At 43.4% G+C, this 23,980-nt stretch overlaps 1 protein-coding gene across 1 annotated transcript in view; it reads left to right on the forward strand.

The window, feature by feature from the left end:
* SPTBN2 (spectrin beta, non-erythrocytic 2) overlaps nt 1–23,980 on the forward strand; it is a 1,201,559-nt gene that overhangs the window by 127,058 nt on the left and 1,050,521 nt on the right. The window contains exon 2 of the mRNA XM_030217767.1: nt 18,415–18,566. Within this exon, the coding sequence (XP_030073627.1) occupies nt 18,415–18,566 (152 nt within the window). The remainder of the gene's footprint in view (nt 1–18,414; nt 18,567–23,980) is intronic.

A 23,980-nucleotide genomic window follows, 5' to 3' on the forward strand; every position in this document is an offset into this window, starting at 1 on the left:
ATTACAGCGTGTAGAAAAAGTGGTGGCTGGTCACTTCTTTTTATAGGTGCCCTCTGTTTTCTCACCATATACGACTATCAAAGTGGGAGGAAAGATGTCCATCCTCAATCTGAAAACCTCGGGCATCAACGCATTCAAATCCACGACAAGATAGCCATAAGGTTTTCTGGTAGCGTCTTTGAATGCCTCGAGAAAGAAATGAGTCTTGCATGGATACATTTGTCTGGTGAGAACAGCTAACTGCAGTTTATCTCTCGGATTCTTAAACACCACCATATATTTTGGTGCAAGCGTGCATCAAACTCATCAGTAGCCACAGAGAAAATATAAACTCCTGAATTTTATTTATTTATTTATTGCATTTGTATCCCACATTTTCCCACCGTTTTGCAGGCTCAATGTGGCTTACAATACATCTTGAGTAGTGGAAGTACATTAAAAATAGACAATTATTGTTACAGAATGATCTTGGACAGCATGATAATGATAAAACATGATAGTGGTATAACAAGCATATATTATGTGTATTCACATAGGTTGATCTTTGTGGTAAGCCTTGTCGAAGAGATGTGTCTTCAGTAGTTTGCGGAAGTTCATTAGTTCACTGATTGTTTTCAAGTTGCGCGGCAGTGCGTTCCACATCTGTATGCTTAAGTATGTAAAGTTTGACGCATGCATTAATTTGTATTTTAGACCTTTGCAGTTAGGGAAGTGCAGATCAAGGAATGTGCGGGATGATTTTTTGGCATTCCTGGGTGGTAAGTCTATCAGGTCTGACATGTAGGCTGGTGCATCCCCGTGAATGATTTTATGAACTAGGGAGCAGATTTTGAACGTGATGCGTTCTTTAAGTGGGAGCCAGTGTAGTTTTTCTCGTAGGGGCTTAGTGCTTTCATATTTAGTTTTGCCAAATATGAGTCTAGCTGCAGTGTTCTGGGCTGTCTGAAGTTTCTTGATTATTTGCTCTTTGCAGCCGGCGTAGAGTGCGTTGCAGTAATCTAGATGACTGAGCACCATTGATTGTACCAGGTTACGGAAAACATTCCTTGGGAAGAACGGTCTTATTCTTTTTAATTTTCACATTGAGTGGAACATCTTCTTGGTTGTGTTTTTCGCATGGTTCTCAAGTGCTAGGTGTCGATCTATGGTAACTCCAAGAATTTTTAGGGTGCCCAAAATTGGAAGGTTCAGATTTGGTGTGTTAATGGCTGTGAATTTGTTCTTGTTATGTTGAGAGGTGAGTATAAGGCATTGGGTTTTTTCTGCATTGAGTTTCAGCCGAAAGCATCCACCCATGAATGCCTGATATGGAGACGTTGGTTGATTTCATTGGAAATATCCTTTAGATCTTGTTTAAATGGGATGTAGATCGTTACTTCGTCTGCGTATATGTATGGGTTCAAGTTTTGGTTTGATAATAATTTGGCCAAGGGTATCATCATTAAGTTGAATAGGGTCGGCGAGAGAGGGGATCCCTGTAGGACTCCGCATTCAGGTATTCACGTGGCTGAAGTAGTCAAGCTAGATGTTACTTGGTATGATCGTGTGGTCAGGAATCCCTTGAACCAATTGAGGACGTTGCCTCCAATTCCGAAGTACTCGAGGATATGTAGTAGTATTCCGTGATCAACCATGTCGAAAGCGCTTGACATGTCAAATTGTAGGAGTAGTATGTTCTTTCCAGTTGCAATTGTTTGTTTGAATTTAGTCATGAGGGTGACTAATACTGTTTCAGTACTGTGGTTGGACCGAAATCCTGATTGGGAGTCAAGGAGTATTGAGAATTTGTGTAAGTAGTTTGTGAGTTGATTGGTCACCAACCCTTCCGTTAGTTTGGTTATTAAGGGAATGTATGCTACTGGCCTATAGTTGGTTAGTTCGCTGGCGCTTTTCTTTGCGTCTTTGGGTATGGGAGTGAGTAGAATGTTTCCTTTCTCCTTCGGGAAGAGTCCATTTTGTAACATATAGTTCAAGTGTTTCGTAATGTCTGTTATAAATTGTTGAGGAGCAGATGTCATAAGGTTGTTTGGGCATATATCTAGTTTGCAGTGAGATTTGGCAAATCTTTTGAGTGTTTGGGAGATGATACCCTCTGATAGTATCTCAAAGTTGGTCCATATTCTGTCTGCTGGGTAAATGCCAGGGTCTGGGTCTAGACAGTCAAGGAGTTCGGCATAGTCAATGGTACTGACAGGTATCTTAAGTCGTAGTTGTATGATTTTCTCGTTGCAGTATCTCGCGAGATTGTTGCTCCTGGTGTGTCTTTGCTGTTGGTTGTGACTGGTGTAGTATCTAGTAATTTATTTACGAGTTGGAAAAGTTTATGTGTGTCCTTGAAGTTTGGTCCAATTACAGTTTTGTAATATAATCTTTTAGTTTGTCTTATGGTATATTTGTATTTTCTTTGGAGTTGTTTCCAGGCGTTAAGTGTGGGGTCGTCTTTCTTTTTATTCCATGCATGTTCTAACCTTCTAACTTGTGTTTTAAGTTTTTTCAGCTCTTCATTGAACCATGGTGTTGAATTTTTTCTATGTGAGGTTCTAGTTTGGGTTGGAGCAATGTTGTCTAATATAGAAGTGGTGAACTGGATTAGGAACTGGTTGACAGACAGACGACAGAAGGTGGTGGTAAATGGAGTTCGCTCGGAGGAGGGAAAGGTGAGTAGTGGAGTGCCTCAGGGATCGGTGCTGGGGCCGATTCTGTTCAATATATTTGTGAGTGACATTGCCGAAGGGTTAGAAGGTAAAGTTTGCCTATTTGCGGATGATACTAAGATTTGTAACAGAGTGGACACCCCGGAGGGAGTGGAAAACATGAAAAAGGATCTGCAGAAGCTAGAAGAATGGTCTAAGGTTTGGCAATTAAAATTCAATGCGAAGAAATGCAAAGTGATGCACTTAGGGAGTAGAAACCCACAGGAGACTTATGTGTTAGGCGGTGAGAGTCTGATATGTACTGAGGGGGAGAGGGATCTTGGGGTGAGAGTATCCGAGGATCTGAAGGCGACGAAACAGTGTGACAAGGTGGTGGCCATAGCGAGAAGGTTGCTAGGCTGTATAGAGAGAGGTGTGACCAGCAGAAGAAAGGAAGTGTTGATGCCCCTGTACAAGTCGTTGGTGAGGCCCCATCTGGAGTATTGTGTTCAGTTTTGTAGGCCGTACCTTGCTAAGGATGTAAAAAAAATTGAAGCAGTGCAAAGAAAAGCTACGAGAATGGTATGGGATTTGTGTTCCAAGACGTATGAGGAGAGACTTGCGGACCTGAACATGTATACCCTGGAGGAAAGGAGGAACAGGGGTGATATGATACAGACGTTCAGATATTTGAAAGGTATTAATCCGCAAACAAATCTTTTCCGGAGATGGGAAGGCGGTAGAACGAGAGGACATGAAATGAGATTGAAGGGGGGCAAACTCAAAAAAGATGTCAGGAAGTATTTTTTCACAGAGAGAGTGGTGGATGCTTGGAATGCCTTCCCGCGGGAGGTGGTGGAGATGAAAACGGTAACGGAATTCAAATATGCGTGGGATATACATAAAGGAATCCTGTGCAGAAGGAATGGATCCTCAGAAGCTTAGCCGAAATTTGGTGGCGGAGCCGGTGGGGGGAAGAGGGGTTGGTGGTTGGGAGGCGAAGATAGTGGTGGGCAGACTTATACGGTCTGTGCCGGGACTGGTGGTTGGGAGGCGGGGAATAGTGCTGGGCAGACTTATACGGTCTGTGACAGAGCTGGTGGTGGGAGGCGGGGCTGGTGGTTGGGAGGAGGGGATAGTGCTGGGCAGACTTATATGGTCTGTGCCCTGAAAAAGACAGGTACAAATCAAGGTAAGGTATACACATGAGTTTATCTTGTTGGGCAGACTAGATGGACCGTGCAGGTCTTTTTCTGCCATCAGCTACTATGTTACTATCTGTCGTCCCATTCTAATAGAAATTGGATTGTATCTGCATTTATTGTCCATTCGTTGTAGCAGATCTGTTACTACTACTACTAATAGACAAAAAATAAAGTAAGCAAATCAAATCAATTAATGTGTACAGGAAGGAGGAGAGGAGGGTAGGTGGAGGCGAGTGGTTACGAGTCAAAAGCAATGTTATAGAGGTGGGCTTTCAGTCTAGATTTAAAGGTGGCCAAGGATGGGCCAAGACGTAGGGGATCAGGAAGTTTATTCCAGGCGTAGGGTGCAGCGAGACAGAAGGCGCAAAGTCTGGGGTTGGCAGTAGTGGAGAAGGGAACAGATAAGAAGGATTGCACGGGAAGGGGTGTAGGGAAGGATGAGTGTGGAGAGATACTGGGGAGCAGCAGAGTGAGTACATTTATAGGTTAGTAGAAGAAGTTTGAACAGGATGCGAAAACGGATAGGGAGCCAGTGAAGCGACTTGAGGAGAGGGGTAGTATGAGTAAAGCGACCCTGGCGGAAGACAAGACGGGCAGCAGAGTTTTGAACCTATTGGAGAGGGGAGAGGTGACTAAGTGGGAGGCCAGCAAGAAGCAGATTGCAGTAGTCTAAACAAGAGGTGACAAGGGTGTGGATGAGGGTTTTGGTAGAGTGCTCGGAAAGAAAGGGGCGGATTTTACGGATGTTGTAAAGAAAGAAACAACAGGTCTTGGCGATCTGCTGGATATGAGCAGAGAAGGAGAGAGAAGAGTCAAAGATGACCCCAAGGTTTCGAGCTGAGGAGACAGGGGGAATGAAAGAGCCATCAACAGAAATAGAAAACGGGGGATTGGGGAGGTGGGTTTGGGGGGAAAAATGAGAAGCTCGGTTTTGGTCATGTTTAATTTCAGGTGGCGTTGAGACATCCAGACAGCAATGTCAGACAAGCATGCTGAAACTTTGGTTTGGATGCAAGGTGAGATCAGGGGTAGAAAGGTAGATTTGGGAGTCATCAGCATAGAGATGGTAGAAAAAGCCATGGGATGAGATTAATGAACCAAGGGAAGAAGTGTAGATAGAAAAGAGGAGGGGACCAAGAACAGAACCCTGAGGTACGCCGACAGGCAGAGGGATAGAAGTAGAAGAGGATCCACCAGAGTGAACACTGAAGGTGCGGAGGGAGAGGTAGGAAGAGAACCAGGAAAGGACAGAGCCCTGGAATCCAAGTGAGGACAGGGTATCGAGGAGTATGCTGTGATCGACAGTGTCAAAAGCAGCGGAAAGATCAAGAAGAATGAGGATGGAATAGAGACCTCTGGATTTAGCAAGTAATAGGTCATTGGAGACTTTAGTAAGCGCAGTTTCGGTTGAGTGGAGAGGACGAAAACCAGATTGTAGTGGGTCAAGAATAGCATGTGAGGAGAGAAAATCAAGGCAGCGGTGGTGAACAGCACACTCAAGTAATTTGGAGAGAAAAGGGAGGAGGGAGATGGGTGTGTAATTAGAGGGACAAGTAGGGTTGAGTGAAGGCTTCTTAAGGAGAGGTGTTGCCAGAATATTACCGGGTCTATTTTTCCTCTCGTGGTATAAATTTTTCGTTGTTGTTTAGTCGGTGAGTCTTTCATTCGCCATTGGAGGAAGATGTTTGCTTTATAGTGGTCGGACCATGGTGTGGGTGTCCATTTTGTGTCCGTTAGTATAAGGTTTGAGTTGGGATCGAATTTGTGTATGATGATGTCTAGTGTGTGTCCTTTGATGTGTTTGGTAAAATACTATTGAAGAAATGGCTGTAAAGGCTAGGAGCAGAAACCAGACGTCCATGCATTTTGCACTATTATCTAAATTTTGGCGCAAGTTCAAAAAGGGGGTGCAGAAATGGGAAGGTCATGGACAGAACAGGGCCATTCCTAAAATTTACATAGGTAGTTATAGAATAACGGCACAAAGGTTTACAGCTCAGTTCAGTTGGTGCAAATGGCCACACCTAAAGTTAGGCGCAGTTCCCAGGTGTAAACACTGTGCTATAAACCGCGCCTAACTTTAAGCACGGTTTATAGAATAGCGCTTTTTCGGCACCATGTCTAGAATTCACCCCTAAGCATGAAAATGTACATGCAAGATTATAGAATGAGGAGGTTAGAGTTCAATTCTGTAAAAAGGCACCCAATTGGAACCTATCCTGCACGAGAGCCCACCCACGTGTCCACCCACCTGTCGGATATGTGCTATGTAAGATGTGACTACATGCAATTCTGTAAATAAATGAATATTTTTGGCATTTAAATTTTAGATTGTAAGCTCTTTGAGCAGGGACTGTCTGTCTTTGTTAAATTGTACAGCGCTGCGTAACCCTAGTAGCGCTCTAGAAATGTTAAGTAGTAGTAGTAGTAGTTGGCTGCGTGTTTATCCTGTGAAGAGCCCATAGTTGTAGGAATTCTTCGCATTCTTCGGTGCTTGTTGAGTTGAGATCTTCAAGGTGCAGGTTGATATCTCCTGTAATGATAAGGTTTGAGGTGGAGACACAAGTGTTCGAGATGAAGTCCATGAAGTGTGTTTGGGAGTCTTGCCAATTGCCTGGTGGTCTGTAAAGCAAGATTGCATTAAGGTGTTCCTGTAGATTGGGGTGATTGATTCTTACCGAGGCGAGGCGATTTCAAGTTGTGGCAGAATGGATTCGGCTGTGGCTGTGATGGTGAACTCGGATTTGTATATTATGGCTATTCCTCCTCCTCTTTTCCCATTTCTTGTCCAGTGGGTAATTTTGTATCCTGGTGGACATAAATCTAAGATTATCGGGTCTTTGAGTTCATGAATCCAGGTTTCAGTGATGAATAGGAGGTCAAGATTGTCTGTGGTGATCCAATCTGTTATAATCTCTGTTTTATTTACTACTGATCTGGCGTTTACGTATCCCATTTGGATTGGTCGGTAAGGTTCAGTTTGGGACATGGTTGGGTTCATTTTTATTATTTGCCTGTTTTCTTGGTGTTTGGTTCTGTTGTGTCCTTTCTTCCCTTTCTGTTGGTTGTTTCCGAATGTATTTGTTTTTCCTCTTAGTTGATTGTTATTCTTTTGGACTGGTGAGCTGTAGTTGGGTTGTCTGTAGGGTTTATGTGCTGTAGGTAGATTGTTGTTTATGTTGGGAGTGGTCCATGCGTGGTAGATTAGGGGGAAGAAGTAGATTATCATGAGCAATTTGTTGATATTCATGTTGGCTGTATTTGGCATTGGTTGGTAATGCCTGGTGGTGTTAGTGAGTGAAATTTTGTGTGAGCATCAAGCAGTATCAACATTAAGCATATCTAAGCATATATTAAGCAATTTTGTGTGAACATCAAGCAGTATCAATATTAAGCATGTACAGGCAAATATAAGCATACTAGTAAAAAAGCCCCGTTTCTGATGCAAATGAAACGGGGGGCTAGCAAGGTTTTCTTCAGAGTGTGTATGTGGGAGTGTGTATCCCTGCCCTCTCTCCCTCCCCCTCCCCCCCTCCGAATCCAGTCCTTCAGTGTTAAGTTTCCTGCTGTTCTGTGTTTTTGTTACAGAGAGAGTGAGGGCATCTCTCTCCCCTCCTCCCTCTGAGTCCTTCACTGTGTGAGATTTCGTGCTGTGCTGTTTTCCTTCACTCATGGGCAGTGTTGCCAGGTGGGCGGTTTTACCGCCCAATTGGGCGGTTTTCCGCGACCCGCCGCGGGAAATTTTTGCCCGCGGCGGGTTGCGGTTTTTTGGGCTGGTTTTTGTGCTTCGGGCGGTTTTTTCGGCCGCGGGGGGGCGGGGTTAGTGACGTTTTGGGGTGGGGTTAATGACGTTTTGGGCGGGGTTAGTGACGTGGGAGGCGGGGCCGATGACGTGGGAGGCGGGGCCGATGACGGGGAGGCGGGGCCGATGACGTGAGAGGCGGGGCCGATGACGGGGAGGCGGGGCCGGTGACGTGGGAGGCGGGGCCGGTGACGGCGGGGGCGGGGTTGATGACGGCGGGGGCGGGGGGTGATGACGCAGGGGTGGGGGGTGTCAGGGGCGGGGTTTGTGTTTGGGCGGTTTTTGGGCTGGTTTTTGGGCTCCAGTGGGCTGGAAAAAAATTTTCCACCTGGCAACCCTGCTCATGGGGAAACCGGATATCTCTGGCGCTTCACACTTCCGGCTGGAGGCTTCATAGAACGTTGGTCTTGCCTTTTATATATATATATAGATAGATATTAAGCAATTTTGTGTGAGCATCAAGTAGTATCAGCATTGAGCATATCTTAAACAATTTTGTGTGAGCATCAAGCAGTATCAACATCACACAGTATGAGAAATTAAGCACTAAGTAATGTAGTATCAAGCAGTATTATGTGGTATCAAGCATATTATGCTAGCAAGCCAGTATCTGCGGTGTCAGCAGACTGTATCATCAAAATAGTAATAGCAGGATTGCCTCCAGATCTAGTAAATTCTATTTAGGATTTTTTTGTGGGGAGCCGTATAAAGGGATTGTGGAGTGGAGAGGGAAGCGTATGATTAACTGCACGTCACATCTCTGTAAGTACAACGGCCTAACTGCAGTCGGTTGGGCTGGTGGTTTTGCTAAATGAGAGGTAGAAGGAGGTGGGGGCCAGGTGGGATGCAGAGAGAGAGGCTTGTTTATCTGTAACTTTTTTACCCAAAGCAGGGAGGAAAAGTACATCTGCCTTAAAGTTACTGATTATGCCCACACTTCTTGGAAGGGCACAGCTGGGATTTCCTGTAAGTTTGCTGATAGTTAGGGAAAGGGGAGTGGTCATGGTGGAAGCTGCAGACCTGTTGATCTCACACAGACAGAGAACAGGGTGCTTGCTGAAAAGCTGAAAGGGGAAGGAGAGATTGAAACTACTTGTTAAAAACAGCCAAACTTGCAAACAGTATAAAATGTGTGGGTCTGAAGTTTTTTTCTCTGTCTATTTGTTTTGTGGGGAGAGATTGTGGTTATAGACTGAACGAGTTTTTACACAGCCAACAACGTTGTGCTGTACAAAGCAATCAGCTCACACAGAGCCATTGTGATCTCTTGAAAAAGCAGGGAGGAAGAGCCTGTAAGCATTTTTGTTCTTCCACTAATTTTCATTTTTATTGCTTTCACCGGTTCTGTACTTAACTTTTTTAAAACTTGTATGTTTGGAACAGCACTGTAGTATTCACACTAGTTCTTTCTATAGAGGATGGCTTGGGAGGGGGAAAGGGAGGGTTTGTAGATTGCAGACAAATCAGGATGATGGCTAGGGAAAGGGAGGGTTTGCTGTGATGGTTGCAGACTGATTGATTTTGTACACAGCCAAGAACAGCATGCTCCACAAAGCAATCAGTTCACATGAAGCAATTGCGATCTCCTGAGCAGGGTTGCCAGGTGGAAAATTTTTTTCCCACCCAAACCAGCCTAAATCCAGCCCAAAACCCGCCCAAACTCAAACCCCGCCCCTGACACCCCCACCCCCGCATCATCACCCCTGCCCCCATCAACCCCGCCCCCGCCGTCATCGGCCCCGCCTCCCCCGTCATCGGCCCCGCCTCCCCCATCATCAGCCCCGCCTCCCCCATCATCGGCCCCGCCCAAAACGTCACTAACTCCGCCCAAAACGTCACTAACCCCGCCCCCGCGGCCGAAAAAACACCCAAAAAACCGGCCAGAAGACCAAAAAGCAGCCCAAAAAACCGCAACCCGCCGCGGGCAAAAAATTTCCCGCGGCGGGTCGTGGAAAACCGCCCAATTGGGCGGTAAAACCGCCCACCTGGCAACACTGCTCCTGAGAAAAAGCAGGGAGGCTTTGTACAGCACGCTAGTACTTCCTGTTGTTCTTAAAAGCAGAAGGATCTAACTGAATCCAGCTTAAAATAAACACAAGGTCTACTTTTGAAAAAAAGCAAAAAAAAGAAAATGCTGAGTATGGGACTAAAAATGCCTACTTTCTTTCCTGTGAGAAAAAAGTTAAGCTGCACATGCACACATTCCTCCACTTCCCATCACGTGACCACATCCAAGATGGCAGCCAGTTGTGGAAAAGAGTAGTTACTTACCTGTAACAGGTGTTCTCCGAAGACAGCAGGCTGCATATTCTCACAAGTGGGTGATGCCACGTCGGCCCCGGAGGATTTTAAAGCAAAATCTAAAAATCTCTTTTACGGTGTTCTGTCGCGCGAGCGATCGCACTGCGCATGTGCGCACACCTCTTCCCGCTCGCTGTGCGGACATACCCCTCAGTTAAATCCAAAAGATGGAGGGGACAACTCCAAAAGGGGAGGTGGGAGGGTTTGTGAGAATATGCAGCCTGCTGTCTTCGGAGAACACCTGTTACAGGTAAGTAACTACTCTTTCTCCAAAGACAAGCAGGCTGATATTCTCACAAGTGGGGTATCCCTAGCTTCCAGGCTTACACAACACAACAAACAGTGGTCAATTGAGTCTCGCAACGGCGAGGCCAGAATAAAAATTGACCTGAAAAGAAGAAACATCTAAATGAGTGTAGCCTGGAACAGAACAAAAATGGGCCTAGGAGGGTTGGAGTTGGATTCTAAACCCCAAATAAGTTCTGCAGCCCAGACTGCCCAAACCGACTGTCGCGTCGGCTATCCTGCTGAAGGCAGTAGTGAAATGTGAATGTGTGGACTGATGACCACACCGCAGCCTTGCAGATCTCTTCAATAGTGACTGATCTTAGATGAGCCACCGACTCAGCCATGGCTCTAATTTTGTGAGCCGTGACATGGCCCTCTAGAGTCAGTCCAGCTTGGAAAAAATGAAGGAGATGCAATCTGTTAGCCAAGAAGAAATGGTGCGGTTTCCGACAGCAACTGGCATTAAAAGAAATAAACAACTGGGCGTAGCTTGCTTTTGCCCGGGCTTGTAAGATGAGGGAGAAAGAATGTTGGCAAGACAATTGACTGGACCAGCTGGTACTCTGATACCAGCGCCAGTAAGAACTTTGTCTGCATGCGGAGAACTACTCTGTTAAGATGAGAAGTAAGGTAAGGCGCTTGAGCTACTAGAGTCTGAAGCTCACCGACCTTACGAGTTGAAGGAACAGCCACCAAGGAAAACGACCTTCTAGGTCCAATACTTCAGATGGCAGGAATCCAGTGGCCCGAATTGAGCTTGCAGCAGCTGGATGAAAACGACATTGAGACCCCAAGAAATATGGATAAGGAGAGATAGGGGCTTTGACCGAAGCATAAGAGCCAACTGTCAAAATTATTGGGGGTGCTAAGCCCAACAGAAATAATCCCCCCTAGACACATACAAGGAATTCTCTCAATATTGGGGGAGAAGTAAACCTCTCATGAAGTGGACAGCTAAAGGCCAACCTTCTACACGTTGATGATAAGCTCTTATTGCACGATAAAATAAAGAACACCCAAAAGGGTAAAATAAAAAAAGAGATTTTACTCCGAGGACCTGAAGAAAACACGAAGCACTAACAAACTCCGTGTCTCCTCAGACGCGGAAAAAGAAAAACTGAGGGGCATGTCCGCACAGCGAGCGGGAAGAGGTGTGCGCACATGCGCAGTGCGATCGCTTGTGCGACGGAACGCCGTAAAAGAGATTTTTAGATTTTGCTTTAAAATCCTCCGGGGCCGACATGGCGTCACCCACTTATGAGAATATCAGCCTGCTTGTCTTTGGAGAACAGGAAATTACTAGTGCATCCAGTGGTAGCTGTCATGTTGGAGAAGGGGTGTGGCTATGATGTCACTTCCTGTGATATCACCAAAAGGTAGGGTTATGCAAAAAGGGGGTGGGGTTTGGGAGTGGGGCAAGTAATATGGGTTTAGGGGCAGAGCTATGTAAAAGGGGCATGGCTTGGACAGGACTGTGATATATCTTATGATGTCATCAAAGAGGTGTGGCATAGACAGGTGTGGGCAGTGCTTGGGCAGGGTGTGGGAGTGCTTGGGCATGTCCTCATTTCTGATTGGCTATTGGGGCCAGAAGTGGGCATGGCCACTTATCAAAATATAGAAATTAGCTTTGACATAAGCTGGTGAGATACACTTCTTATGCACTATGAATACATTCCAGGGAATTATGTGCCAACAAAAAAATCAAAATAATACATACCAAAATAATACAACATATTAAAAAGAACAGTGTTTTCAGTATTCTAGAAATATATGCAGGTACTTTAATACTTGGCTTTCAACAGTCCTAGCTCCCCAGTCCAGCATCTTCCAGTTGGCCATGTGAACAGTGGTGTTCAGCAGCACTGTAATAGAAATCCTGTGGTTACTGGCATCCATAAAAAGATTTGCTTATCAGATTTTTGGTAGGTTGCCAAATCTGCTGGCTTTTAATTTACTGTACAGTTATGAAACATGTTTACAGTATGTATTTTGTACCTAATGGTTAGAGCAGCAGGCTAAGAACCAGGAAAGCCAGGATTCAAATCCCACTGCTGTTCCTTGAGAACTTGTACAAGTCACTTAATCCTCCATTGCCTCAGGTACAAACTTAGGGGCCCTTTTACTAAAGCTTAGTGCATGTTAACAGAATTAACATGTGCGATATTCTAAGCAGCCAATTTTATGCCTATGGGCTTTTTAGCATTTAGTGCAAGCTGATTCTGTTAGTGTGTGCTAAGCTTTAGTAAAAGGGCCCCTTCAACTGTAGACCCTCCAGGGATAGGAAAATAATAACTGTATCTGAATGTAACTCACCTTGAGGTATTGCTGAGAAAGGCGTGATATGAATTCAAATCGAAAATACAGTACTACACATATTATGAAGTGATACAAAGCACTACAAATGTCACGCAGGACCTATAGAGCAATTCTACTATACCATAATAGCACTAACTTCCAGGAGTCACACAAGGACATACTCAGGGAAAGGCAGCAACGTGAAAATTGTAGTGTGCAATAGAACATCAATATGTTTATGTTTATATTTCGTTTTATTTTATATACTGCTTTTACAGTAATAGGTCAACATGGTTACCAACATTTAAAAAAATAAAGTTAAAATAAGATAAAGAAAATAAATATATTACTTGAATAAAAAAGGTAAGCAGTTGAGCAAGATCATGCATAACACAAACATTAAAAAAAAGAAGAAGAGTTAAAGCAGTCATTCAATTCTATACTTCTGGATGGCTAATGGGACAAACTGTCAGCGGACAAATTAAACGCCAATTGAAAAAATGGCTCTTAAGTAGAGTTTTAAATTTAGGAAAGGAGAGTCTTGATCTGAAGGTTAGGGGTAGGTTGTTCCAAAGCTTAGGGGCTAAAAAATAGAAAGCTGAAGTCTGCATGGATTCATAATAGGCCGATTGTGGAGAGGGAAGAACCAAGCGATGTGAATCCAAGGAATGAAGTGAATGGGAAGTAGTGTACAGAATTATTGCAGAGGAAAGACAGGAGGGGGACCATAATGGATTACCTTGTGAGCAAGAATCAAAATTTTGAACCAGACACAATAAGGAAAAGTCAAACAGTGAAGCTGAAGAAAGAGAGGAGTGACATGGTCAGATTTGTTTTTTGCTTTCAGAAGAAGGCGAGCTCTTGAGTTCTGAAGGGTTTAAGACGACGCTGTTGAATGGAAGTAATACCTGTATAAACTGAGTTACAGTAATCAAGTCGTGATATAATGAATGCGTGAATAAGAGTATGCATTGCTAGAAAGCTAAATAAGCTGGATTAGTACAGACACTCAATGCTAACAGAATACCTGCCAGCTTATTTTTGAAAGAGAAAGACGCCCATATTTCGACCCAAATCGGGAGATGGGCGTCCATTTCCCGTGGGCGCCCAAATCGGTATAATCGAAACCCGATTTTTTGCGTCCTCAACTGTAGTCCGTCACTGAGACGAACAAAGATCACTGGGGTGTGTCGGAGGCGTGTCGAAGGCGGGACTGGGGCGTGGTTATCGGCCGAGGAGAGATGGGCGTCTTTAGCTGATAATCGAAACAAGAAGGGTGTTTTTGACGAGAATTTGGTCCGCTTTATTTGGACCCTTTTTTTTCAGGTCCAAGTCCCAAAAAAGTGCCCCAACTGACCAGATGACCACCGGAGGGAATCGGGGATCACCTCCCCTGACTCCCCCAGTGGTCACTAACCCCCTCCCAGCAACAAAAACCCACTTTACAAACTTTTTTCCCCAGCCTGTATGCCAGCCTCAAATGCCGTATCCACCTCCATGACAGCAGAATGTGTTCTATCCTCTGACAGCCTTTCCCTGGTTCTGATTTGGGTCTCGGGTGAGTGTGACACCTTTTCTGTTAAGAGCACTGCAGAGTCACATCAGTAATGCATTGTGGTGGGTGTAGGGTATTGGGCTCCGTGATTCCACTAGCTTGTGTAAAATGCTCACGATGTTGGTAGTTGGTAGGCTCTACTCCCATGGTGCTTTTCCCTCTGCTTACTGGGTCAGAGTGTGCCCTGTTTTGTTTCCAGTAGTCCATGAGGTAGTGGCCATTTTTGTAAGCCAGTTTTAGATCCCTTTCACGTGTTAGCCACATTACAGAACTTAGTTCTTACCTTGAATATGGCTGAAAGAGGGCATTGTACACCATTCTGCCAGCTCGGACCTACTGCTAATCTCAATACCAGCGTCGTTGCCAGTGGGACACAACCTCTGATCTGCAATTAACTGTGAGTAAAGGTGCTTATTCAAATAAAGGACGTTTTCAGCGAGATTAGTCTTCAGGTGTCAACTGCTGTGCCAAGGTTATACACCAGCAACAAGTCCTGTCCCTGGAGCACTTTTAGTGGGTACTGCAGTGCACTTCAGGCAGGCAGACCCAGGCCCACTCCCCCCCCCCCCCCCACCTGTAACACTTGTGGTGGTAAATGGGAGGCCTCTAAAACCCACTGTACCCACATGTAGTTGCCCCCTTCACCCCTAAGAGCTATAGTAGTGTTGTACATTTGTCCCTCCTACGACCAAATGGCTTGGATTGGGACGTTTCTGAGCTGGGCGTTTTTAGTTTCCATTATCACAAAAAAAAAAAAAAAAACGCCCATCTCAGAAGGGACCAAATCCATGGCATTTGGTCCGTCCAAATTGTATTTTCGAAATGAAAGATGGACGCCCATCTTTTTCGATAATACGGTCTGTCCCGCCTCTTCACATACCTGTTTTCGGACATAGACACCCATGGAGATGGGTGTTCGCGTTCGATTATGCCCCTCCAAGTGATTCACATGGTCACCAACTATCAGTCTCCCACATTCCTAATGATTGCCAACTACAGTAATTGTCCTAACCCTTCCCTCTTGGGCACGTGTCCATAAGAACATAAAAATAGCCATACTGGATCAGACCAATGGTCCATCTAGCCCAGAAACTTGAACTCCCATGTGGTGTCCCACAAGGTTCCATTCTCTCCCCTCTTCTATTTAATTTGTTCCTGAGTCCCCTGGCAGCTCTCATTCAATCATTTGGCATTTCAGCTTACTTCTACGCAGATGACATCCTTCTTATTTTCCCCACAGATTCTTCTTCTCTCACAATCACTCCTCTAGAGACCTGCCTTGACTCAGTAGCAAACTGGCTTCTTGAACATCAGCAAGTACTTAACATGGATAAAATAATTGCCTGCTAGTTCTCCGGCTCCATAGCGCCTCCAACTTCCCTGGTTTCCCTTCTTGAATCATTGATCCAACCGGTCTCATCCTTCCAGTATTTAGGAGTAATTCTGGACTTCTCCCTTTCATTCCTACCTCACATTTATCAACTTTTGTTTTTTTCACCTTTCATCAGTTGCGGATGTTTTGCCGCTTCTTTGATCATAATAACTTTCATACCCTCATCCTCTCTTTATTTACTGCATATTTAGATTACTGTAATGTCATTTACACTGGTCTACCATGTTCCACTCTAAAAAAAAAAAACTACAGACACTGCAAAACATTGGTGTTAGACTCCTTTACTGAGCCCGTTATTCAAGCCATATCACTCCTTTGCTCAAACGCCAACACTGGCTTCCTGTTGAATACTGGATTACTTACAAAATAGCTCTCCTAACTTTTAAGTCTTTTAGGATTGGTTCTTCCAACTACCTTTCATGTATTGCCATACCCTATTCTCCTTCTAGAGTTGTTGATTCTATAAATGATCATTGTGTAGTGCTCCCTAGCCCAAAATTTAGCCCATTTAGAAACTACTAGACACTGTGCCATTTTCTTCCTATCTTCCCACATTTGGAATACTCTACCCCTTCCTCTTCGCAGTGACCTTTCACTTAAGTCTTTCAAGACTAATTTGAAGACCTGGCTCTTTAAACAAGCCTTTGGAGACCACACTTTGTCATATCATATAGCCCAGGGTGATACTGTAAAACCTCTGAAACCTTCTCTTGTTTATGTTTTTTTTTCTCTACTCTCTTGCTTTCTCTAGTTTTGAATGCATGTGTTTCCTATCATTAATGGAGTTCCTTTCCTTTTTCTAATTATTTTTAGATGTACAGTGCTGTGCTGTGCTCTGCCATGGCAGCTAGAGCGGTATAGCAGGTTTTAATAAACCATATCCTGTTTTTAGCAGTGGCCAATCCAGGGCACAAGTTTCACGCTACCAATCTCAAGCAAGCAGATTATGGGCTTTTCTTCCAATAACTTGTTCAAACCTTTTTTGAACCCAGACACACTAATTGCTGACACTACATCCTCTGGCAAAGAGTCCCAGAGCTTAACTATTCGTTGGATGAAAATATATTTCCACCTATTTGTTTTAAAAGTATTTCCATGTAACTTCACTGAATGTCCCCTAGTCTTTGTACTTTTTGAAAGAGTAAAAAATCGATTTACTTCTACTCATTCTATACCAGTCAGGATTTTGTAGACCTCAATCATGTCTAAAATGGATAGCATAAGCATTTATGCTACTATTTCATACCATAAACATTTCTGTGCTCATTTTGACCCATTGATGTTTTAGATGTTTATCTAGTTAATATTCAGCCAGCTGCAGTCAGTGTTTATTTAAAACTCTGACTGCTGCGGGCAGAATTAGGCCCTGATATTCAATGCCAGGCCATGTTGGGCACCGACATTGAATATCAGGGTCTGACCAGACTGAAGTTAGCTGCCGGAACTTATGCAAGTCCCAGCCGATATTCAGCTGGAACCCACATAAGATATTTATACAGATCCTAGGTAAATATCGGCTGGGTCTTGCATAAGCAGAGACCACACATTCACCCTCCAGCATCAGACCTACTCCTGCCAGCCTAATCAGCCTCTGATTGTAAGCTCCTTGAGCAGGGACTGTCCTTCCATGTTAAATTGTACAGCACTGCGTTACCCTAGTAGCGCTTTAGAAATGTTAAGTAGTAGTAGTAGTCTCTCATCCGTTCCTCAAGCACCTGCAGGACTCCCTCCCCCCTTAGTGGTCCAGTAGTCCATGAGGCAAGGGCGAACCCCACTCACTCCTTCTCCTTTCTGTTCCTGAACAAAAATGGCCGCTTCAACCTCTAGTGGTACTACCACTAGTACTGAGAGACTACCACTAGAGGTTGCAGCGGCCATTTTCATAGAGAAACTGTGAAGGCCAGGAAGAAGTGGGGTTTGCTCCTGCCCCATAGACCAGTGAACCACCAGGGATAATAGGTAGGCCCAATTAGCTATGTGGGCACCAATACTGAATATGACCAGCACCCACATAATTCCCGGTTCCTCCCCTACTCCCCCCCCCCCCCATGTAATGCTTCTCTCCTGCCCATTTTTAACAAGTGCCAGTGAATATCAGTGGTTGGCATGCCGAGTACGATTTAAGTAGGTAGGAGCCTCTTCTGCCCACTTAAAATTGCGTTGAATATTGATGCCTCTGTTTCTAAAATGGCTGTTGCTACCACATGTAACTGGTCCATAAACATCCACTTCTCCATTCATTTTATAACAGACTATACAACAGCAGAGTCTGTTCTGAAATACTGTTTGTCCCCTGATGCAGTGGGTCTATGAACAAGTTCACCATAACCCATAGCTGCACCAGGAGTATTATCTTCCCCTGATGACCATGCACTGTTACTACCACAATAATTAGCTCTAATTTTCAAACTAAGGGTGAGCACCTTTATCTTGGGTGAACTGTAGCCACTTTGAATTTTTTCTTCTCCTTATATATCATACTTCAATAGTAGTAATTGCTATGCTCAGATTTGCACTAGATGCTATACAATGAGGTCATTACATGAAGGTACCAAGGAAGTCTTGGCACTAGAAATATTTCCCCCCTTAGACCTTTGTTTGTGAATAAGAGATCTTTATAGATGTATCTGCTTTGAATGTTATTGACAGTCCTTGCTGTGTTTGTGGCTCAGAGACTTCTCTCTCCCTGACAAATGACTGTGGTAGGAAACATTTGGGTGTGCCAACTATCTGTGTATTGTTAGATGTGTAAATGTGAGCGGCTGCATTTGCGACAGGCGTCTATGAGTATTTGGAGTGTGAGAAATTTTTGGGTCAGCAGAGGGTACATTATATGACCTTCTTTTACATACTTATAATGGTGTAATTGCGCTAATCTTGCCATGCACCTTTTCCCTGGCTGTTCTCTAACAGGAATCTCTTCTCTCCTTTCTCTCCAGATGAGCGTGAAGCTGTGCAGAAGAAGACTTTCACAAAATGGGTGAACTCTCACCTAGCTCGGGTTACCTGCCGAATCACTGACCTCTACAATGACCTTCGAGATGGACGCATGCTGATTCGCCTGTTGGAGGTGCTGTCTGGTGAGCAGCTGGTGAGTAAAAGGTGCTGGTTGACCATTTGAAACTGACTATAATTGATTACACACATCTAGGCCTAGATGTGGGCAAATTTTACTCAAATTTGCTTAGAAAATGGAAGAAGGCTCCAACTGAAAATAATAGGAAACAGCATAAGGAATGGCAAATCCAATGTAAAGCGCTGATAAGGAAGGCAACGAGAGACTTTGAAAAAATTGTTTTGGAGGCAAAAATACATAGTAAAAACTTTTTTAGGTGTATTAGAGGCAAGAAGCTTTTTAATCAGTTGGACTGCTAGATGACCAAGGAGTAAAAGGGACACTCAGGGAAGACAAGGCCATAGCTAAGAGATTAAATGAATTCTTTGCTTTGGTTTTCACCAAGGAAGATATGAAGAGATACCAGTGCCAGAAATGGTATTCAGTGCTGATGAGTCGGAGAAACTGAAACAAATCTCTGTAAACCTGGAAGATGTAATAGAGCAATTTGACAAATTGAAAAGTAGCAAATCGCCTGGACCGATGGTAGAATTCAAAAATAAACTTGCAGAGCTATTGTTAGTAATATGTAATTTACTATTGGAGGGTGGCCAATGTAATGCCAATTTTTGGGATCCAGAGGGTGATCCAGGAAATTAAAGACTGGTCAGCCTGACATTGGTGCCGGGCAAAATGGTAGAAACTATTATAAAGAACAAACTTACAGAGCATATACTTAAGCATGGATTATGAAAGCCAACATGGATTTAGTCAAGGGAAATTTTGCCTCACCAATTTACTACATTTCTTTGAAGGGGTGAATAAACATGTGGATAAAGGTAAGCCGGTCAGTATTGTGTATCTGGATTTTCAAAAGACGTTTGACAAAGTACCTCATGAAAGACTCCTGAGGAAATTAGAAAATCATGGGAGATAATTGTGGATTAAAAACTAGTTAAAGATAGAAAACAGAGAGTAGGGTTAAATTATCAGAATTCTCAATGGAGAAGAGTAGATAGTGGGGTTCCCCGGGGGTTTGTTCTGGCACAGCTGCTTTTTAACATATTTATAAATGATCTAGAGATAGTAATAACTAGTGAGGTAATTAAATTTGCTGATAACACAAAGTTATTCAAAGTTGTTAAATCGCAAGAGGATTGTGAAAAATTGCAAAACCTTACGAGATTGGGAGACTGGGCATCCAAATGACAGATGATGTTTAATGTAAGCAACTGAAAAGTGATGCATGTGGGAAAGAGGAACCCGAACTATAGCTACGTAATGCAAGGTTCCACATAGGAGTCACCACCCAGGAAAAGGATCTAGGTGTTATCCATGTTGAAACCCTCTGCTCAGTTTGCACTAGCGGCCAAGAAAGCAAATAGAATGTTAGGAATTATTAGGAAAGGAATGGAAAATAAAAATGAGAATGTTATAATGCCATTGTATCACTCCATGGTGCGACTGCACCTCAAATACTGGTTGCAGTTCTGGTCATCTCAAAAAAGATATAGCGGAATGAGAAAAGATACAGAGAAGGGTGACGAAAATGATAAAGGGGATGGGACGAGTTTCCTATGAGGGAAAGGGAGATATGATAGAAATCTATAAAATGCTGAGTGGAGTGGAACAGGTAGATGTGAATCACTTGTTTACTCTTTCTGAAAATACTAGGACTAGGGGGTACACAATGAAGCTAGAAAGTAATACATTTAAAACAAATTGGAGAAAATATTTCTTCACTCATTATGTAATTAAACTCAGGAATTCGTTGCCAGAGAACATGGTAAAAGCAGTTAGTTTAGCAGGGTTTAAAAAAAGGTTTTGATAATTTCCTGAAAGAAAAGTCCATAAGATGGTCTTAGGAAAATCCACTGCTTATTGGTAGGATAAGCAGAATAAAGTCTGTTTTACTGTTCTGGGATCTTGCCAGGTACTTGTAACATGGATTGGCCACTGTTGGAAACAGGATACTGGGCTTGATGGACCTTCAGTCTGTCCCAGTATGGCAACACTTATGTTCTTATGTTCAAAATACAGCAGCACAATTATTTTGCAATGCGAAACAGAGAGACCACACAACCCCTTTACTCCAAAACCTACATGGTTTCCTATAGAACAAAGGATTCAATTTAAAATTCTTACCCTGACACATAAAGCTCTTCATACTGGAGTCCCAAACTACTCTGCCAGACTTACAATCCCCTATTACTCCGTTTGTTTACTCCGCTCAAGAAATTATGATACGCATATCCTTCCAAAGCCATACAAGTCTTCTGGGAATCCATAAGAAAGAGTGCTTCTTATTTTTTAGCCCTGTTTCTTTGGAATAATTTACCTCTAATGCTCAGATTAGAGACCTCTTTCAATAATTTTAATTTCAAGCTGAACACTCACCTCTTCTACTTGACTTAAAGCTAGGCCCTTCCAGGAAAGACAATTTTATCAAACTTAAATAAACATAAACATTTCAGACATGTTAAATGACTGTACATAGGCACATGGTATAGGAGGCTTCCCAAAATTCAAGCTGCGAGACAGGAGCGGGACTTGGATAATGTAGCGTTGACATCTTAGATTGAGAACAGAGCAGGCATTAGGACAGTGACTGAGGCAGGAAGTTAGAGGAAGTTGTCTGCTTGATGCCTCTGCTAGTTCCCATGTTCTACTTTTGATTGATCCTGGCCAGCAGTAAGAACCAATCAGAAGACAGTTATATGGAAATACTTTCTTCTTCACAGAGGAGGGAATCACAGTGAGAAGAATGTTGGTTGGAGAGGGTCAGTAAAAGAAGAGAGCAAGGGCCCTTTTTAATAAGCTGCGCTGTAGGCCAGAATTCATTTCTAAAAAGAAACGTGTTTAATAATTTCTGAAACTCAGAATAATGTTAAGCTCTGGAACTCATTGCCGGAAGATGTGGTAATGGCGGTTAGTGTATCTGGATTTAAAAAAGGTTTGGACAAGATCCTGGAGGAAAAGTCCATAGTCTGCTATTGAGAGAGACATAGGAAAAGCCTCTGCTTGCCGTGGGATTGGTTGGTAGCATGGAATGTTGTTACTATTTGGGTTTCTGCCTGGGTTGGCTACTGTTGGAAGCAGGATATTGGGCTAGATGGACCATTGGTCTGACCCAATATGGCTATTCTTATGTTCTTCATGGAAAGGGTGGTGAATTCATGGAAAGGCCTCCCTGTGGAAGTGGTGGAGATGAAAACAGTATTTGAATTCAAGAGAGGTTGGGACAAATACATAGGATCTTTAAGGGAGTGATAGTTTCTATGGCCGTCTGGCAATTGTGCTGATTGGTGAATTCAGTGGGTGCAGTGCAGTGCAGTGCATCAACATTTGGACAGATCAGGATTGGCTTTACATCACGATTCTGATGCTGTACTGATTTCAGCTAGCATCAGGCTATCCTTCACAGCTCCAATGCTAAGATACTACTGGTTCTGTTCCTAATTGGTTTAGAGACTTTTTACCTAACCATACATATTTTGTTGTGAAAGAGGGTATTTGATCTTCTAATTGACAAACATTGAGTGGGGTTCCCCAGGGTTCTCCCTTGTTACCTATCCTTTTTAACATTTTTATGAGCACCTTGGGAAATGTCTCTTTAGAACATAATGAGCATCTTTACTCTTATGCTTACGATATTTTTATTTTGGTCTCTGTTCCTAAAGATCTAGTTAATATCAATGTCAGCATTACTAACTGTATAACTAAGATCGAGAATTGGGCCCTCGCTCATTTACTGAAGCTGAATTAAAACAAAAAATAAAGTTCTCTGGTTCAGTTACCATCCAATTTACCATCTAAGATTCATTTGGATTCAGGTAATACATTTCCTGTTGCTAAGACTGCTAAGATACTGGAGGTTATTCTGGATTTGTCTTTGACCTTTGAATCCCAGGTTAATAATTTGTTTAAAAAGATCCATTCCTGGGTCACATGATGCTGTGAGTGGCGGCGGTCGCATTTTAGCTCACTGCGAGGGAATTCTCTCCCTTCACCCATTATTCTGCAACAACAACAATTTTCAACTCACAATCCTTCCTTATTGGTACAGGAGTATATGGACAGATCTTTAACCAAGCCAACGCCACAGATGACAACCAAACCTCCAAGGCAGGGACAAGATCGAGTGAAGCAGGGAGAGGATAAAATAGCACCCTCACCGCCACCGCAGGCGGCCTGTTTGGATTTTATCCTCAAACTTACAGCAGCGGTAGTCAAAGCACTGGAACCAAGATTTGAGCAGCTCTCTGAGCAGATAGCTGGTATTGTGCATAGCACTGCAGAGCTGACGTGCCAGACCAGAGAGTTAGAGTGTTGGGTTTCTGATGCAGAGGATCTCCTTCATTCGCAGAGTGAAAGCCTGGAGCACCTCAAAACTTTAACACGTGTTCAACAAGAGAAGTTGGAGGATTTGGAAAATAGGGCGCGGAGAGAGAATCTTCAATTTGTGGGCTTCCCAGAGTCTTTATCAAAGTCTGCTTTGCCTTCCACATTAGAGACATGGCTACTGGCGCATTATCCTGCCACGATCTAACACTGACAAGCCCAGAATAGTCATTGCAAAATTTCATCGATATGCCCAGAAAGCTCAAATCTTGCGCCTCTATAAGAGCAAGATGGAAGACACACAATTTGAGGGACGTTCAATTCGAATCTTCCAGGATTATTCATCGGCTCTGTCCTCCAAGTGGCAGACTTTTTCTGCAGTCTGCTCCCAACTTGTCACAAAACAATTGCATTTCTTTCTTAAGTACCCCGCCACATTGAGAGTTCAACATGACAATCGATGGAACGCATTTTCTACAATCTTACAAAAAAGGGGGGAAAACCAATTCAGTTGGAGTATATAAACAACATTACACCACACTAAACTCCAACTTATATATGCAAATGTCCTTTTATTATAAATACTTATGCCTTATACCAGCTATTAACTTTAAACATTAAACCACTCATTCATCACCTTTCAACCACCACTCACCCTATATACTAGTTATCTAAAATGTCTTTAGAAATTTAAATATCAAACCATTATACATGAAAAAAAATCCTGCTTCATCACATTGATGAGGCAGACAGTTCATAGCACTCAATAATGTCCACTGCTGTAGTATGCTGTAAAACCGTCATAACGACATCCACTGTGTGACTTTTAGTTAGTCAATTTTCAGCAGCTGATTACGTCGCTCCTCCTTGGCATATAGGAACTATTGCACACAGGAATTGTCAGCACTGCTGTTTACAAACCACCACATTATCCTGTGGCTTTCATTGTATAGGTTTCACAAGTATCGGGTGAATGGGCAAGCCCTCCACAGGGTAGTTACAAACAACTTGATTCCCCAATGTTGGACCGCATTACATTTTTCTCTCTTAAATGCTGGACCGCATTTCGCTTCCCTTCTTCAGGGGGAACCACCCGAACATCTACAAAC

Source organism: Microcaecilia unicolor, chromosome 11, assembly GCF_901765095.1.
Source record: "Microcaecilia unicolor chromosome 11, aMicUni1.1, whole genome shotgun sequence".
Classification (NCBI taxonomy): domain Eukaryota; kingdom Metazoa; phylum Chordata; class Amphibia; order Gymnophiona; family Siphonopidae; genus Microcaecilia; species Microcaecilia unicolor.